Source organism: Podarcis gaigeae, assembly GCF_964106915.1.
Source record: "Podarcis gaigeae genome assembly, chromosome: 9".
NCBI classification, from domain to species: Eukaryota; Metazoa; Chordata; class Lepidosauria; order Squamata; family Lacertidae; genus Podarcis; species Podarcis gaigeae.
In genome coordinates, this window is record NC_139685.1 from 77,971,994 (window position 1) to 77,990,641 (window position 18,648).

At 47.2% G+C, this 18,648-nt stretch overlaps 1 protein-coding gene across 1 annotated transcript in view; it reads right to left on the reverse strand.

Moving 5' to 3' along the window:
• The window catches only part of HSPA12B (heat shock protein family A (Hsp70) member 12B), a 52,188-nt gene that overhangs the window by 18,043 nt on the left and 15,497 nt on the right, over positions 1 to 18,648 (reverse strand). The window contains exons 3-8 of the mRNA XM_083757108.1: positions 12,475 to 12,575; positions 11,700 to 11,824; positions 9,568 to 9,754; positions 6,673 to 6,777; positions 4,657 to 4,773; positions 684 to 855 (exon numbers count right to left, since the gene is read on the reverse strand). Of these exons, the coding sequence (XP_083613234.1) occupies positions 684 to 855; positions 4,657 to 4,773; positions 6,673 to 6,777; positions 9,568 to 9,754; positions 11,700 to 11,824; positions 12,475 to 12,575 (807 nt within the window). The remainder of the gene's footprint in view (positions 1 to 683; positions 856 to 4,656; positions 4,774 to 6,672; positions 6,778 to 9,567; positions 9,755 to 11,699; positions 11,825 to 12,474; positions 12,576 to 18,648) is intronic.

Consider the following 18,648-nt stretch of genomic DNA (forward strand, 5'->3'; position numbering starts at 1 on the left):
TCAGGTGTGGCACTCGCTGGTGGACTCAAGAAAGGCTCCCTCCGCTCTCCTTCCTACAGGCAGAGCTGAAGAAGACTCTGCAAAGCTGTTTGCAGTGAGACAGGCTCTTTATTAACTGTGGTTTGTTCTGCTAATAAAATCAAATGAAGACCAGATGCGTGGAAACCTTAATTTAAACCACTGTCTTCGGATGCTTTCCCCTTTTTCTTACTGTTTTTAAAACGGCTCCGTCAGAGAATAGGCGGCCCAAGAGGGAAAACTGGGTGGAGCTGGGTAGAAGATTAACATACCATCTGTGGAACTCACTGCCACAAGATATTCTCCCATCGCTTGCGGGGGTGCAATTAGTGCCAGCACCGTCCGTTAAGAGTTTGGGTGTAATCTTCAACACCTCCCTTTGCATGGAGCTGCAGATTGCAGCTATAACAAAGGCGGCATTTTTTCATCTCCGCCAAGCTAAGCAGTTGGCTCTTTACCTCTCTCGCCCTGACCTAGCCACTGTGATCCACGCGACAGTCACCTCCAGACTGGATTATTGCTCTACGTGGGGCTGCCCTTGAGACTGACCCAGAAACTCCAGCGGGTGCAGAATGCTGCGGCGAGACTCCTTACGGGGTCCTCGCCGCGGGATCACATACCAGCTGCACTGGCTTGCCCCAGAGCGCAGGATCCCTGCGTCTTACCCTGCCTGAAGCTGGAATCGATGGGCAGATCCGACATGAGTCCGTTGGCCTGGGGCTTGTAGCTCAGGTCGATCAGCTGGTTGAGGCGGAGTTTGCGGCAGTAGATGGAGGCTGCTTCCGGCTCCAGCGCAATCAGGAGCTGCTCAGGGTTTTCCGAAGGAACCAGCCCAGCCTGGAGGAATAAAGAGAACGGAGGTCACTGGGAGGAAGGAGTCGTTGCAGAAGACAGCCCCAAAATCTCCTGGAGGGCTCCTGGAGGAGTGATTAACATCATCCATAGAAATATGCAGAGCAGAATTCATTGGGCAAGGCAGTTTGCGTGCCCTCCAACACCTCCCCTATATATATGTATGGAAGTGAGAGCTGGACCATAAAGAAGGCTGATCACCAAAGAATGGATGCTTTTGAATTCTGGTGCTGGAGGAGACTCTTGAGAGTCCCATGGACTGCAAGAAGATCCAACCTCTCCATTCTGAAGGAAATCAGCCCTGAGTGCTCACTGGAAGGACAGATCCTGAAGCTGAGGCTCCAAGACTTTGGCCACCTCATAAGAAGAGAAGACTCCCTAGAAAAGACCCTGATGTTGGGAAAGATGGAGGGCACAAGGAGAAGGGGACGACAGAGGGCAAGATGGTGGGACAGTGTTCTCGAAGCTACAAACATGAGTTTGACCAAACTGCGTGAGGCAGTGGAAGACAGGAGGGCCTGGCGTGCTCTGGTCCAGGGGGTCACGAAGAGTTGGACACGACAAAATGACTAAACTATATATATATATATATATATATATATATGCAGGTTTTGGTGTCCTCGGGTGTCTTCCCGTGTAAAAGTTGGGGTGTCTAGGCGACGTTTCGACGAGGTCTCACTCGTCATCTTCAGGCTGGTGCTTTCGGCTTCTTGTTACTGGAACAGAGCGGGATCTCAATGTTTGAGTTCCTATAAATACTGTAGAGGGGGTGTGGTGTCTAGCCTCCAATGTTCTGGGCAGAGAGGAAGTTCCCAGGCTAGTGTGCCTTTTCTTCTTTTGTTCCTTAATTACTTGAGAGATACCTTGAGTGATTTCTTGAGTGATATCCTGAGTACCACTTAGGTGGGTCAGGATATCACTCAAGAAATCACTCAAGGTATCTCTCAAGTAATTAAGGAACAAAAGAAGAAAAGGCACACTAGCCTGGGAACTTCCTCTCTGCCCAGAACATTGGAGGCTAGACACCACACCCCCTCTACAGTATTTATAGGAACTCAAACATTGAGATCCCGCTCTGTTCCAGTAACAAGAAGCCGAAAGCACCAGCCTGAAGATGACGAGTGAGACCTCGTCGAAACGTCGCCTAGACACCCCAACTTTTACACGGGAAGACACCCGAGGACACCAAAACCTGCATTCCTGTACCCGTGAAAATCTACGAAAGCAAATATATATATATATATATATATATATATAAAAAATTAGTTTTTTAACATATCATTTTCAACAATTACAGATAGGTAGCCGTGTTGGTCTGCCATAGTCAAAACAAAAAAAATTCCTTCCAGTAGCACCTTAAAGACCAACTAAGTTAGTTCTTGGTATGAGCTTTCATGTGCATGCACACGAAAGCTCATACCAAGAACTAACTTAGTTGATCTTTAAGGTGCTACTGGAAGGAATTTTTTTTTTATTTTCAACAATTATTAAACATACTTTTATATCTAATACAATTTTTTGACTTCCATCAATCACATCTGAAAATTTCCCCATCTTTTCCACTTCATTTACATTTCATACTTTCACTGTTACATTTAAATATCCTAACTAATGTCTCTCTTCTTTGCAATATTTCATATATTCCTCCTTACAAAACGTCTTGTAGTCCTACTAGCGCAATTTGTTGATTACAGTTGCTCTTCAAATAATTCATATATTACTTCCAATCTTCTGTAAATCTCTGGTTTCGAATCCTTCCTGTCATTTTATCCAATTCTGCACAGTCCATTAATTTTGTCTGCCATTCTTCTTTTGTCGGTGTTTCTTCTTGCTTCCATTTCTGGGCCAACAATACTCTTGCTGCCCTCCAACATTTCTCTGATGAAAATAGGGATGTCCTATTCCATAACAGTAGTTTTACTATTTATACCCCCCCCCTTCCATCTGACTGGGTTGCCCCAGCCACTCTGGGCAAATTCCAACACATATAAAAACATAACAAAACATTAAACATTAAAAAACTTCCCTATACAAGGCTGCCTTCAGATGGCTCAGGGGTCTGACAACTCCATACCTTCCAACATTTCTCCAATGAAAATTGAGACATCCTAAGGAAAAGGGGGACATTCCAAGATAAAATCAGAAACTGGTACTGCTTATGTAAATCAGGCATATCCCTGGAAAATAGCGACGCTTTGAGGGTCTGAGTTGGAGCATTTTACAGCAGCAAGAATGTTGTTTGCCCAAAAATGGAAAGAAGAAGAAATCCTAAGAAAAAAAGAATAGATGCAAAAAAACTTTTGGAATATGCAGAAATTGCAAAACATACCGGAAAAATAAGAAATCAAGATAACAAACTTTTTTATAAAAGAATGGAAATGGTTCATTGAATATCTACAAACAAATTGTAAACAGATAAGGACATTGGCAGGGTTATTGTAACAACCTGCAGTTTTACAAGAGTATATAATTAATGTAGATTAATAAAAGAATAACTTAAGTTAATTTAAAATGTGCAGGAAATGATAAAAATAAATTTAAGGAACTGCAGAAGGAGGAGGAAAGAAGGTGAGTTTTGAAATGTTAAAATGACTGCAAAACTATTGAAATGTACCGTATATAACTGAAAACCATACTTTTTTTAAAAAAAGAAAGAAAAAACAGCTCAATGGCAGCCAAAACCACAGAGGGGGGCCTGAGTCTCGCAGGCATCTGACATCCTGAATTTATTGTGTGAAGGCCAAACTCCTGAACTGAAACACTTGGTCTTGCTGCAAGACAGACCCAAAAGAGAAAATAACAGAGCACCACTAGTAATCACATACAGTGGTACTTCGGGTTACATATGCTTCAGGTTACATACGCTTCAGGTTACAGACTCCGCTAACCCAGAAATAGTGCTTCAGGTTAAGAACTTTGCTTCAGGATGAGAACAGAAATTATGGTCCGGCGGCACGGCGGCAGCAGGAGGCCCCATTAGCTAAAGTGGTGCTTCAGGTTAAGAACAGTTTCAGGTTAAGAACAGACCTCCAGGGCAAATTAAGTACTTAACCCGAGGTACCACTGTACAGCTCCCAAGTTAAAACAGTTCAGTGCATCATCAGAGATTTGCAACATCTCCTAGACAATGACAGTTCTCTTTCTCAAGCTCTGGGAGGAAGACCTTTCATTGCCTACAGACAGCCACCCAATCTTAAACAGCTCCTCACCCACAATAATACAACAACCAGAGTTAACATGGACACTGGTACCAGAGCCTGCAATAAACCCAGATGCCAACTTTGCTGCCACACACACCCAGACAACACCATCACTGGGCCCAACAACATCTATAACAATACCATCTCAGGCCTATTTAATGGCTTATCTTCTAATGTTTAGTCGGAATCCCCTTTCTTGTAACTTGAAGCCATTGGTTCATGTCCTACCATCCAGAGCAGGAGAAAACAAGCTTGCCCCATCTTCCATGTGATGGCCCTTTAGATATGTGAAGATGGCTATCATATCTCCTCGCAGTCTCCTCTATTCCAGCCTAAACATACCCAGCTCCTTCAACCATTCCTCATAAGGCTTGGCTTCTAGACCCTTGATCATCCTGCTTGCCCTCCTCTGCACACATTCCAGCTCGTCAACATCCTTCTCTAATTGTGGTGCCCAGAACTGGACACAGGAGGACTCCAGGTGTGGTCTGGCCAAGTCAGAAGAGAGCAGTACTATGACTTCCCTTGCTCTGGACACTAGACTTCTGTTGATGCAGCCTAGAAGAGCATTGGCTTTTTCACTCACCAGGTAGGCAGCCTCCCTCATGAACTGCTTGGCAGGCTGTTTCCAGATGGCCGGCACTGTGATCACCCACCGGATGGCATCTTTCTCTGGCAAGGCTGGGCACTGGTCCTTGAGTTCCTGCAAGGCACAGGGAACAAAGCAGGAGGAATTGACTCTCCACTGGCTCCAAGAAACGGAGGGAGAAGGGAGCAGCCATAGGAAGGAGAGGCAAACTTATTCACTGTCACAGCTAAAAATTGGCTACTGTTTCTTTAATGCTAAAAGAACTAAGTCAGCATAAGTCAGTGGTCTACAATGACTCATGCAACCTTTCACCAAATTGTACCTGTATATATAGAGGGGTCAATGTTAGTGTTGGGTGTTGGGTTGGTTGGATGGATGGTAGAAAGCTGGTTGCATTTGGTGTTTGTAAAAGCTGTCAGTTGTGGTTGGAAAAGAAGACTTTTTAAGAATAAAAGCAGCAATACTCTGCAAGAATACTCTCTCTCAAAGACTCTGTTGTGCCAACTAAGGTCTGAGGACTAGGCAAAGGAGTAAAAAGGAGATCAGAACCTTTTCCTTTTCCAAACACTGACATTCACTGCTACTTCTAACTGGAAGGAAAGCAGATTGTTGCAAGGTAACATGCAGATAGCTGCCTGGCAGCCAGGTCCCAGGCCAGCCCATGATATTTTGCTGCCTGAAGTGGAGCCCAAATGCTGCCTCTTCCACACAATTTGGACCACCACCTTCAAGGTCCTCCTGTGACACCCAAACACCAATTCTTCTCTCTTCTCCGCCCACCTCTCCCTGGTGCTGCCTGAATCCAGTCACTCTTCTGTGCTGCACCAGCCCTGGAAACTGCCATATTGTGGGTACCTCCCAAATCTGTTTGGAGAGGGAGATATCGGAGATGTGGGGCCATCACTGAAAAGGCTGCTTATCCAGTTGGCACCTACCTCAGCTTGGAGAAGGGCCTGTGTAGCTGATTGAGCTTCGTGATCAGGCAAGCTTATGGGGAGAAGGTGGCTACTCTGGTCCCAAGCTGTGTATGTGTGCGTGTGTCTCCATGCACAGGGGGCCTGCAAACCCATCCCACAGTGTTTCTCCCTCACCTTGCTGTTCACTGCTTGCATTAGAACGGAAAAAAAGCTTTCTATTGCAACAAAGGGCTTTTCCCAAGCCTAATTGCAGCACACAAGTAATTGGGGGGGGGGGGTGAGCTGCAATATGGATGCCCCTCCAGAGGGCAACAGTGCAATAATATTGGGGGAAGCACTGCAGAAGAACTAATAAAGCAGAATGAAGAACTGGCTAGATTAACAGAGGCAATTAGAGATCACACTAGACAAGGGTTTCAAAAAGCATGGGGGAAATGCAATAAAACAGTGCCCTAAAATTCATACCTGGACTTGTTTCATTTAATGTCTGCAAGAGACTTTGTGGATATTTAAGTTATAGTTAGAAAAACCTTAATAATTATTCATAAAGGAAACAGCTTATAAGAAGGAAATAAGGAGACCAGATCCAGGATAAAGGAAGTCTTTTATTTGGTGTTTGTATTGTTGTATATTATGCTTGTTGTTTGTTATGTTCATGTTTAATGAGGGTGGATTTCTGTATTGGGGGGGTGGGGGGGTTTATGTTATGTTGTAAAAAATTTCCAATAAAAGTAAAAATTTAAAAATATAATCAAGCAGAATGATGTCCGGTGTATAAACCCACCTCGAATGCACTATTATTGCATCAGTAACATGTTTCAGAAAACCCCTGCAAAGGAGCTGCCATCTACAGGGGCCCCAAGTCTGCGAAGAAGAAATATTAGCAAACGGAGGGTCTCTGAGTGGGGAAGAAACTGTGGGAGAGGCTAAAAAGGAGACTGCAACAAATTATTACGGTGGAGGAGAAACACCAGCCGGTCAAATGCCTTCTCCAGACAACTGGAAAAAGTTATTTCACGACCAGCCAAATTTTGCCTCTGTGTGACTTCTCTGGATGACGGACATGCACCTCTGGGTGTCTCCCCCCCTCCCTTACCTGCAGTGCTTGTCGCTTAAAGAAGTGAAGAGCATGGGCAAAGACCTGCAGAGCCTGCACCTTCTTCCCATTCACTGCTTCCAGTTCGGTTTTCATGGTTAAGTCCTAGCAAAAGAGGAGGGAAACAGAGATGGATTGCCCTCAGTTCATTCAACAGCCCCCGTCTTCGTCAAGATGGAGCTGTTCCACCATGCCTTTGGCTGAGGCACAGTCTGACCCCCCCCCTTCTGTAATTCTCATAGGGGTTAGAAATCTAGCTCAATGGTTGCCATTAATTTGACTCTGAATTGATTTTAGAATGAATTGATTTTAGAATGTATTTCAATTAATTTATTGTGATTTTATGTAAACTTTGTTATTTTTACTGTTGTTAGCCCCTCTGAGCCCAACTTTGGCTGGGGAGGGCAGGATATAAATAAATAAATTATTATTATTATTATTATTAGTGGCAGCAGCTCTCCAGGATTCCAGGCAGGAGTCTCCTCTAACCCTATGGGAGATGCCAGGAATTGAACCTGGGAACCTTCTGCTTGTAAGGCAAACACTCTACCACTGAGCCATGGTCCTTCCATGGTGAAACCCTCTCAGCTTCAGGGCTATGAAGTCCCACTCTTGGCTTTGGACACGCAGGGAAGCAAGCTTGTCCTTTGCTTCTTCCCTTGTAGGCTTTCTCCACAGGGAACTGACCAGGGTCCTGATCTTCTCCCACCGACACGCCCTGCCCCCTTGTTACATCTCACCTGGACTCCTGCTGGCTTCTAGCCTCAAGTGGATATACACAGGCCCCTTGAGCCTCTCATAAACATTCCCTTCTCCACCTGCATGCTTCCACCTAGACCACCACCCCGTGAAAGACTGCCAGGTTCCCCAAGGGCATTGCAACTCCATTTTTAAGCTAGTCTTAAGCATGTCTTTGTAACCGAATTGTCCTTTTCAGCCCGCCTGAGCAAAGCTGCTCTGTTACTCTTCAAGAAGTATTCTGAGTGAGTAAATGTAATTTTACCTTGTTTTTGATTGTTATTTTAAGAGGGGGAGATGGAGTAATGCTAGGAGAACCCAGTCCACCTTAAAGCATCCCGAATTCCTAATGTCTCAACAAATGAAACTGATCTGTAAAAATGTTACATGGGGGGAAAAACACGAGAGAGACATCGCAAACACTTTTGTAAAACAAGAAAATCTTTAATAAAAAAAGCTTATCAATTCAGTATATTTTCTTTTAATTGTCAAATAATTCTGTGTACATTGCGGCAGCCTTTGGCTATGTGCAATAAAACTGACTGAGACTGGGACTAATAAAAAAGCAAACAAAAATTAAACGCTAAAACTAGCCTATCTAAGCTGCCCTTTTAAGATGGAAAGGGATGCCATTCTGCTGAACTCACAAACATGAGGAAAGAAGGACAGTATCTAATAAATCTTCTCTTAGCAACTATCCATATTCCAACATGGCCATCAGCTGCAAATTGCACATGGGAGTTTGAAGATCACCTGGGAGATTATCTGTGTCATGGCCCAATGGAACAGACAGAATCTCCCTGAAGGCAAACGGGTTTCCTCTTAAGTAGCTTAATTCAAAGTGTTCACATGGCATTCTTAACAAAACAGATGTGCACAAACAGGTTAGAATCACCAGCTCCTGCCTTTGGGTTATCAGAACCTGCCTAACTTGTTCCTGGTCGTCTCAGAGTTTGAGATATCAACACCAATCATCACACCTCTCTTTGGAAAGGAAAAAAACCAAAGAACTGAGAGAAGCTGCTTTCATTTTGGATAAAGAGCACCCAGTGTCCAGGAGAGGCTTGTGGGCAACTGAAAACTGAAGGTCACTTTTGTTGCATTGTTCTCAACGAAGAATGCAACAAACATCTTGCAAAATAAATACAGCAGAATAGATGGAAGCCTCGTGGATACAAATTGCACAAATTGCTTTCCTTCACTGGAGGTTTTTAAGCAGAGATTGGATCGGCATCTGTTCGGGATTCTTTAGCTGGGATCCCTGCATTGCAGGGGCCATCTAGTCCAAACCCTGCAATGCAGGAATCTCAGCTAAATCATCCCTGACAGAGGGCCACCCAACCTCTGCTTAAAAACCTCCAAGGAAGGAGGGTGTGATGGCCTGGGACTCGGGCTCGGAGCTGGAGGAGTCTCAGTTTGCACAGGATTCTTTGCCTCAGGAGGCATCTGAACCGAGTCTGGGGCCTGATTCTGAAGAGCCCCAGTCTGCACAGGTTCCCCTGAAACAAGCACCAGCTAGGCCGAGTCCGGGGCCCGAACCTGCCCTGGCTCCAGATGTGGGGATTACCTCCTTGCCTCCAGCTGGGCCATCACTTACAGCTGCTCCACTACCTGTTGGGTCAGGGGAGGCTGAGGCGGCCCCTGGGTCTAGTAACCCACCGACGTCTCCCGAGCTGCAGAGACTAAGGTCTGAGAGAAGGAGAGAGCTGAGTACTCGCAGGAGGAGTGCTCGCCTTTGGGCGAGACAGGGAGGTGAGTCACCGGGGGATCAGGACCGACCGTTACCCCGACAGAGATAAAAGGCTGCCGGACCCTGCCCCAGGTTGTGGGAGCAACATTGCTGTATGCCAGATCCTGCCTGAGATCCTGTGCCTGACCTTGCCTGGTTTCCTGCCTTGGCCCTGTTGGACTGACTCCTCGGATTTGGGACTGGACCTGGACTGCGTTGCTTGGGTTAACCCCCGGGTCCAGCACAGAGAGTCCAGAACCTCCTTGGGCTCGACCATTCCACCTTCAAACAGTCCTTGTGAGCTCAAATATTGAGCCTCAGGGCTGAGAGGAATTTGTTGGCTGCCCTGAAACTGCTTCCATAGCCCATCAGTCGGGGATACTGTGCCTTGCATGGCCCCCAAAGGAGGCTTCAGCCGCTGAACTCACGCTAGTGCTGTGGATCTTCATTTTGAACTTCTCAAAGTACAGCCAGTCACGAGCTTCGTCGGGATCCAGGTCGTGGTAGTAGTCCCTGGCGGTGTAGCCAAAGCTGTGGAAACTGCCGTCCGGAGTCAGGAGGAGGCTGGTGGGGGTCTTCTGGTGAGCTACTCCTGGGTCTCCGCCTTCCCATTTCCTGGAAGGAGGGGTCAGAAAGTGGGTTGACTTGTCTGTGTCCTAAACAGGTGTGGGGAACCACAGATGCAACAGCTGGGTGGTGTCCACCCAGGCCCCTCTATTCAGTCCATGGACTCACTGAAAGAGGTCACACACACCCTTCCCAGTCCACTTCTCTCACTGGTCCACAACCTGTTGCACAACTGGGGTGTCCACAGGCAGGGGGGCTGTAAGGGCAGTTGGCCCTCCACCAATAAACCCAGGTGATGATAACAACAACAACAACAACAACAACAACAACAACAACAACAACAATTTATTTATACCCCACCCTTCCTGATTCAAAAACCAGGCTCAGGGCAGCTAACAGCAAATTTAAAACACTTGATTGTAAAAGCAGCATAAAATACAGCATAAAAACTTGAATAACAATAAAATTCAAAGTTCAGAAATCAATTTAGGGGCGATCCATCTAATAAGCATTAGATAATCCCCAGGGCTAGCTGGCTGAATTGGTCCTACTTGGGCCAGCGAGGAGGCCAGGGGAGAATTAGCTGTGGGGTCTCAGAGTGGGTAATCTTCATAAAAGGGGAGGGGGAGGGAAGAGAAGAGAAGAGAAATAAAAGATCAGGCTGAATTCAAATTAAAGGCCAGGCAGAATAGCTCTTTCTTACAGGCCCAACAGAAGGAGGTTAAATCCTGTAGGGCCCTGGTCTCATGGGACAGAGCATTCCACCAGTTTGGAGCCATCACTGAAAAGGTCCTGGCCCTGGTGGAGGACTTCCCTAGGGCCCGGGACCTCTAAACTATGGTTGTCCTCTGGGGGGCATACCAGAAGAGGCGGTCCCATAAATACGAGGACCCTAAGCCACAAAGGGCTTTAAAGGTCAAGACCAGCACCTTGAACCTGACCCTGTACTCCACCAGGAGCCAGTGCAGCTGGAAAAGCACTGGGTGAATATGCTCCCATGGCAGGGACCCCGTGAGGAGCCTCGCTGCAGCATTCTGCACCCGCTGGAGTTTGTGGGACAGTTTCAAGGGCAGCCCCACGTAGAGCGAATTACAGTAGTCAAGCCTGGAGGTAACCATTGCATGGATCACTGTAGCCAGATCAGGGCGGGAAAGGTAAGGGACCAACTGCTTGATGCGGCAGAGGTGGAAAAATGTCGCCTTGGCTGTTGCTGTAACCTGTTAACCTGTAACATGGAGGCTTCAAGGATTACACCCAAACTCTTAACGGAAGGCACTGGCACTAATTGGGCCCCCGCAAGAGAAGGTACAGGTAAAATTCATGTCAGGGTCTGGGCATGGTGGGGACCGCCTTCCCAGCCTGACCCTTCCAGAGAAGAAGATTACAGTTCAGAATTTGAGGGAGGTCACAGCTCAGAGGCAGATGAGGGGGAAAGCTGGGAAATAATGGGAGAGGACGAGGAAGAAGCACAGCTGACGGACGCAGAGTCTTTGGAAAGCATTCCAGACCCTCCCTCTCCCAGAACCCGGTGGGCCTTGAAAGTAGGAGAGCAAAGAGCTCAAAGGCAGAGCTGTCAATATTTCCCTTTTCTTGCGAGGAATCCTATTCGGAATAAGGGAATGCACTTTTCAGCACCCGTAGCGATGGTGCATGAGAGAGCGAGCGGGTGGAGACTCACTCAGGGCAATGCAATTCTTCCAAGAGGTGGCATTCCCAAGCCTCTCTCTATGAATATTGAATAAAAAGCAGTTGGTAAGAACTTTTCCTTGTCTTATCCATTCCTGGCGACCAGCCCTGAGGGTTGGATCCTGTGCCGCCTGACAGTTCACCCTTCAACCTCACAGAGGGGGATTTTAAGAAGGTGAATGTTTAACACAGGGGGAGGCTTGCAGGGAATTCATTCTGACCCTCTTAGAATCGTAGAGGACCCCAAAGGCCATCTAGTCCAACCGTCCGGCGATGCAGGACTCTTCCTCCCGGCAATGCCACGTACCTCATCATGTGGATGGCCTCTGGGTCACTGGCAAAACTGAAGGCGTAGCCGCTGGACGTGGTCCCAAAGTCAATGGCTACCACCACAGAGAAGGGAGTGGTTTGGCGCATCCGGATTTCATTCCTCTGGAAACAGAAGGCAGAGGATTCAGTTCCTGGAGGGCAATTTCACCACACCTGACTAAGAATCTGTGGGCTTAGCAGTGCCTTTGCCCCCCCCCCCCCATGATTTGGACGACAACTTCCATCAGTCCCAGACCGGGGCTGATAGGATTTGTAGTTTGAACCCTCTGGAGGGCACCTGAACGGTGAAGACTGGCTTAACCCATTGCTCAGAGTGCGATGGTGGAATCCCACACTGTTCCACCGCAGGCTAGATTGTGGAGGATTGCTTTAGCATTGTAGACTTGGAAGGGACCCCAAGGGTCATCTAGATCAACCCCCTGTGATTGAGGAATCTGAACATTTCACTTTTAAAAAATGCTTCCCATTTAAGTAAATAAAACTGGGAGAAAGGGGGAAAGAGACAGAGAACTGTTGTAGGCAGCAGGCTTAAGACAAGCGAAAAGGACATGTTTTGCACACTGCAGGTGGCCTCTGGGACTCACTGCCACAAGATGCTGTGACAACTGCTTTTTAAACAAGGCCAGATGAATACCCAAAGGGACATGGCAGGTAATAGACTGAACTTAGCCTCACCCCTGCCTGTGAACCTCCCCAGGGCACTGCTCTGAACTGGGTCGATTTTTGGTTCGCATCCCGTTTTCCCTGCTTACCGGCGACTGGGACGGCGTCAGAGGGGCGATGTTGCAGCTTTCGTTGTGGAGTCTGGGGGAATTTTGGGGAGATGGGGTGCGGGATCGCTCTCCGTTTGCACCTGGCGGATAAGAAGAGATAGGTAGGTTTGCGAAAGCCCCTGTCCTGGTCACCAAGAATGAGTGGGAATCTCCCTCCAGGTGACTAGGAAGGGAAGCATTTATTTTTAATCGTATCAGCTCTTTGCTTTCTTTCAGGCTCCTCATTTGCAGGGCTGAAAGGGAAGTGTGAAAGGAATAAAGGAAGCTGCCTTAGATACAGAGTCAGTCCCACTGGTCGATCTAGGAAGAGCCACACCGTTTAAAGCACATTTGATGCCAGCTTAAAGCACGTGAACTTCCTCTAAAGAATCCAGGGAATTTAACTCTTATTAAAAACTACCCTTAATTTGGGTAGTTTAACCCTGGCAGAGTTACAGTTCCTACCACCCTTAGCAAATTACAGCTTCCAGGATTCTTTGGGAGGAAGATGTGCGTTTTAGTATTGCCTGCACACTTTTTAGCCCTAACCGTAGATGCCACCAGGGATGATGATGATGATGTTAATAATAAAAGTAGTAGTAGTAGTAATAATAATAATAATAATTTATTTATTTAACGGTATACCCCCACTCATTTAGCTGGATTTCCCCAGCCACTCTGGGCGGCTCCCAACAGAATATTAAAAACACAATAAAACATCACACATAAAAACTTCCCTAAACAGGGTTGCCTTCAGATGTCTTCTAAAAGTCAGATGGTTGCTTATCTCCTTGACATCTGATGGGAGGGCATTCCACGATACGATGTGATACGATAATCTTTATTGTCATTGTCCCATACAGAACAAGGAAATTGAGAAAAATCTACATCAGACGTTCAAAACCCAACAAGCCTGCTATCCCAGCTTATCACAGCCTGGTTAACCCCCTAAAAACTCTGATACCCCATAATTAAATACAGTATACTCCCACAGAAACTACCTTAGACTACGTTTAAAACCAAAATCTCATTTGGATAAAAACTCTTTCTCAGGTGGCTAGTCCTAGTCTTTATAACCCTGTACCTTCTTCCAGAAGGCAGAAGCTGAAAGAGATAATTTCTGGGGTGTGCACTATCCTGCGCTACCTCTGCAGCTTTCTCGTGGCTGCTGTCACCATCTGCAGTGATCTTGGAGATCCTGGGCCACAGGGAGGTTAGACTGGCCTCGACCAGAGCCAGGGCTTTATCAGCCGTGGCCCTGATCTGGTGGAACGCTCTGTCACAAAAGACCAGAGCCCTGTGGGACTTGACATCTTTCCGCAGGGCCTGCAAGACGGAGCTGTTCCACCAGGCCTTTGGCCAAGGCACAGCCTGACCCCCTCCTTTGGTAATCCTCACAGAACTCTAGCCCAATGGTTGCCATTAATTTGATTTTGAATTGATTTTAGAATGCATATCAATTAATTGATTGTGATTTTATGTAAACTGTGTTACTTTTATTGTTGTTAGCCGCTCTGAGCCCAGCTTTGGCTGGGGAGGGCGGGATATAAATAATTTTTAAAAATTATTATTATTATTAAAAACCCTCAAGCCAGGGAGGTCTTTGCCACTTGGTTGCCCCAAATGTGCAAACTGGTTCTTTTGCTCTGCTGAAATCAATAAGATTCAAGCTGCAAATAAGAAACCTCAAGCCTGGAAAAAAAGGAGGTGTGTGTGTGTGTGTGTGTGTGTGTGTGTGTGTGTGTGTTGCAGACTACAATTTTCCAAGAAGGGGACTCTGCTCCAGCTCAAGAGAGGCGGGTGTCGTTCTCTACGCTATCTGAAGCAAACACGCCTCTGGCTTTGCTGTCAACTTTTCCCTTTTCTTGTGAGGAATCCTATTCGGAATAAGGGAATTCCCTTGAAAAAGGGGGAAACGTTGACAGCTATGCATGGTGTTTGTGCAGATTGGAGCCCTGGGTGTGCTGGACGCCTCGTCTCGCCCACGCAATGCACGCTTAATGAGGCAGACATGTCTCCGTCCCGTCGTCGCATAGACTACACTCCCCTGCACCGCAGATGGTTCCAATTAGGGGATGGAGTTAATTGCTCCCCCCCCCATCACTGCTGCCCCGTTCCAGGCCAGAAGTATGGCTTCTTGGCTGACAGGATCCAGCTGTTGGTTCAGGGGAGAGGAGGAGAAGGAGGAGGTGGTGGAGGAGAGTCACTTTATCTGCAAGGCATCTGAGACCCTAGCAGCGAGGGCCTCTTCTCAGAGCTGGAAGGGGGCCGGGGGGCGTTGGTTCAGATCTCAAGGCCTGCTATGAGCAAGGCTGGTCTGCCCAGGCACTTGCCAAACAGCACCCTAAGAGGAGCGCGGCTGGATCAGGCCAAGCGCCCATCTCGCCTGGCATCCTGTCCTGGCAGTGGCCACGGGGTGTGTAGCCCAAAACTACGCGAGAAGAGCCTGCAAGATCAAGCCAATGGCCTCTCTAATTCGGCATCCCTCCAACATTTCTCCGATGACAAAAGGGACGTCCGAAGGAAAAGCGGGACGTTCTGGGATCAGATCAGAAACCACTTCTGTAAATCCAGGACTGTCCCTGGGAAATAGGAACACCAACCACATGCCTCAAAGGGAAACCCGCAAGCAGGATTCATTGCCATCGATAGCCCTCTCCTCCTCCATATATTTCTCTAATCCTCTTCTAAAGCTATCCAAGTTGGTGGCCATCACTTCCTCCTGTGGCAGGGAGTTCCACAGTCTATCTGCTCTGAGTCAGCAAATATTTCATTTGGTCTGCCCTGAATCTTCCAACATTCAGCTCCATCCAATGTCCATGAGTTCCTGTGTTATGAGAGAGGGGAAAAACCCCTTTGCTGTCCAACTTCCTCCAGACACGTATATGCAGCAGCCAAACTGGTGACTGGGAACGGCCGCCGAGACCACATAACACCGGTCTTGAAAGACCTACATTGGCTCCCAGTACGTTTCCAAGCACAGTTCAAAATGTTGGTGCCGACCTTGAAAGCCCTAAACGGCCTTGGCCCAGTATACCTGAAGGAGTGTCTCTATCCTCATCATTCAGCCCGGACACTGAGGTCCAGCGCCGATTAACTTCTGGTGGTTCCCTTTCTGCAAGAAGTGAGGTTACAGGGAACCAGGCACAGGGCCTTCTCGGTAGTGGCATCTGCCCTGTGGAACACCCTCCCATCAGATGTCTAGGCAATAAACAACTATTGGACTTTTAGAAGACATCTGAAGGCAACCCTGTTTAGGGAAGATTTTAATGTTTGATGTATTACTATATTTTAATATTTTGTTGGAAGCCGCCCAGAGTGGCTGGGGAAGCCCAGCCAGATGGGTGGGGTATAAATAATAAATTATTTTATTTATTTATTTATTTATTTATTTATTTAACCTCTTTCTTTTCTTTTTCTTTTTCTCCAAAAAGTCCCCAAACTTCCACCTTTCCTTCTACAAGAGTAGCTCCATTTCCTTGACCATTCTGGTTGCCCCACGTTGGCAAAGGCAGAGACAGACAGTATTTTCTTTATATACGGTATAACCAAAGATTACCATCCCTTTAAAGTAGGCCCCCTCTATCCTTCCCAGACCACCAATGTCCCGAGAAGGACAACTTTTGAGAGAGTTACTCCATCACAGCTCCTGGCTGAACGCCTGGAGAAGCAATTCGTTTTAAAAGGCTTGGGTTTTATGAGCCTGTCAAAGATGGGTGTTTTTTTTTGTCCCTTTCCAAATACAGCTCCAGAGATTAGTCGCAGCAACTCTCGCTGTGAAGAATCAGCGACTGGAGAGACACGACACCAGACCCTTCTCTCCGATTCCCTAAGTGGCTTTTTCTGTCTCGGGTGCCTGTCATGTTAATATTTCATCTGGTACAAAAAATAGACAGAAACCAGCCAGGATTTTGAAATGAAACCAACATGTTCTCAGAGAAGGCTCTTTACCCAGATCTTCTTACTTGCGTGTATTGGGGGGGGGGGGGAGAAGGGAAGAAATGAAAGAGGCACTCTGCCGAAATGAAAACAAATAGCTGTTTTAGGATCAAAGCCGCTGGATCTGAGCTCACGCAGCAAACAGGATGCCTCGCGAAACGGTACACAAATTCTTAGGAAACAATAACATCATGGGTGTAAATTATAAATCATGCCACAGATAAGTTGAAACACTCAGGAGCGTGCCCTCGGCCTCCTCTGTGCAAAAGGAATTGCCATTACGTGAGCAGCCAATCCAAACCCATCTCCTAGAAAAGGGGAACTGCCACTGGCATAAGAAGAGCCTGCAGGATCAGGCCAATGGCTCATCTAGTTTAGCATCCTGTTCTCACAGTGGTTGACCAGATGCCTGTGGGAAACCTGCAGAAGGTTGATTGCCAAAGAATGGATGCTTTTGAATTCTGGTGCTGGAGGAGACTCTTGAGAGTCCCATGGACTGCAAGAAGATCACATGTATCCATTCTGAAGGAAATCAGCCCTGAGTGCTCACTGGAAGGACAGATCCTGAAGCTGAGGCTCCAAGACTTTGGCCACATGAGAAGAGAAGACTCCCTGGAAAAGACCCTGATGTTGGGAAAGATGGAGGGCACAAGGGGAAGGGGACAACAGAGGATGAGATGGTTGGCTATTGTTCTCGAAGCTACCAGCAGGAGTTTGACCTAACTGCGGGAGGCAGTGGAAGACAGGAGTGCCTGGCATGCTCTGGTCCAGGGGGTCACAACAGTGGCGTAGCGTGGGTTGTCAGCACCCGGGGCAAGGCAAGTAATTTGTGCCCCCTAACCCGTGGATTTGCGCCCCCTAACCCATGGATTTGCGCCCCCTAACCCTAACCCCCAGATGTTGTGCCCGGTGCGGCCGGCCCTCCCTGCACCCCCATGCTACGCCACTGGGTCACAAAGAGTCAGACACGACTAAACGACTCAACAACATGAATTCTGATTTTGATTGTGTAGTTCTGCAAGAGCACAGGTTCCCTCTCTCTCTGTCAGTCTCACTCTTTCACACACTGCCAACACAAAGACAGACAGATAAACTTTATTCGCGTTAGCCAACGGCTATGGCAACATAAAACAAGCAATATATACAATTAAAAAGACAACAATGGGTTAAAAGGGCAATCAAATGACCAAGATTATCGTTCAGATAGTGGCCCTTAATCTCACTGCACCCTCGATAAACATAGCAACCTTTGCTTTTGTCTGATCATTTTGATCTGATAAAAAAAAGACCAATGAGGCCGCAGATGGGCGGCCTGGGATGGTGTGATGATGGGGTAATGATCTCATTCCTCAGATCTTTATAAAGGGGGCAGGACAGGAGAACATGAGCCCCTGTTTCCAGATTGCCATCTCCACAGGGGCAGAGTCGTTTCTCAGTTGGAATCTTTTGGTATCTGCCCTCAAGTACGGCAGTGGGCATCATATCCAATCTGGCCAGTGTGAAGGCACGTCTGTATTTTGGGATGGTTAATTTATACAAATATGGTGCCAAGGAATCAAACTGAGATGGCAGATGAAGGTGATGGATTATATGGAACTGGCGGAAATGACTGGCAGAATCCGAGACCAGGGAGAAGAATCGGTAGAAGAAGGTTGGAAGAAATTTAAAGACTATCTACAGAAACATTGTAAAATTAAGGAATGTTAGAAGGATGCTGGAATGAAGTTATGTGGTTTTAGCAGTAATTGTCAGGGAACTGCCATCGGAGAGTCAGGTGGTGGAAGGGCTCAAGGTTAGGAGACCCTCGGATGCTGAGGAAGGAACCAGCAGGGGGAGAGAGAGAGTTCCCGCAGAAACTCAGTCGGAGGGATGGCTCCAAGATACCGCCAGGTTGTTTATAGAACACATTTTTAGGTTGCATGGCGCCCCCTTGAGGGTGGTCTCAGACAGAGGGAAACAATTTACGTCCAGGTTCTGGAGGAAGCTCATGAGCTTACTGCACGTAGAGGTCAATTTCTCGACCGCCAGACACCCGGAAACGAACGGGCAGGCGGAAAGGGCAAACGGTATTCTGCAACAATATCTGAGGTGTTATGTAAATGACAGAGAGAATGATTGGGTAGAGAAATTGGCCACGGGCATGAGTCCATTTATGGCCAATTACGGGTGTCACCCCAGGGCCTTTCCAGGGGAAGGAGGGGAAAGATGGAGTGTACTGGCCGCGGAACATTTTGT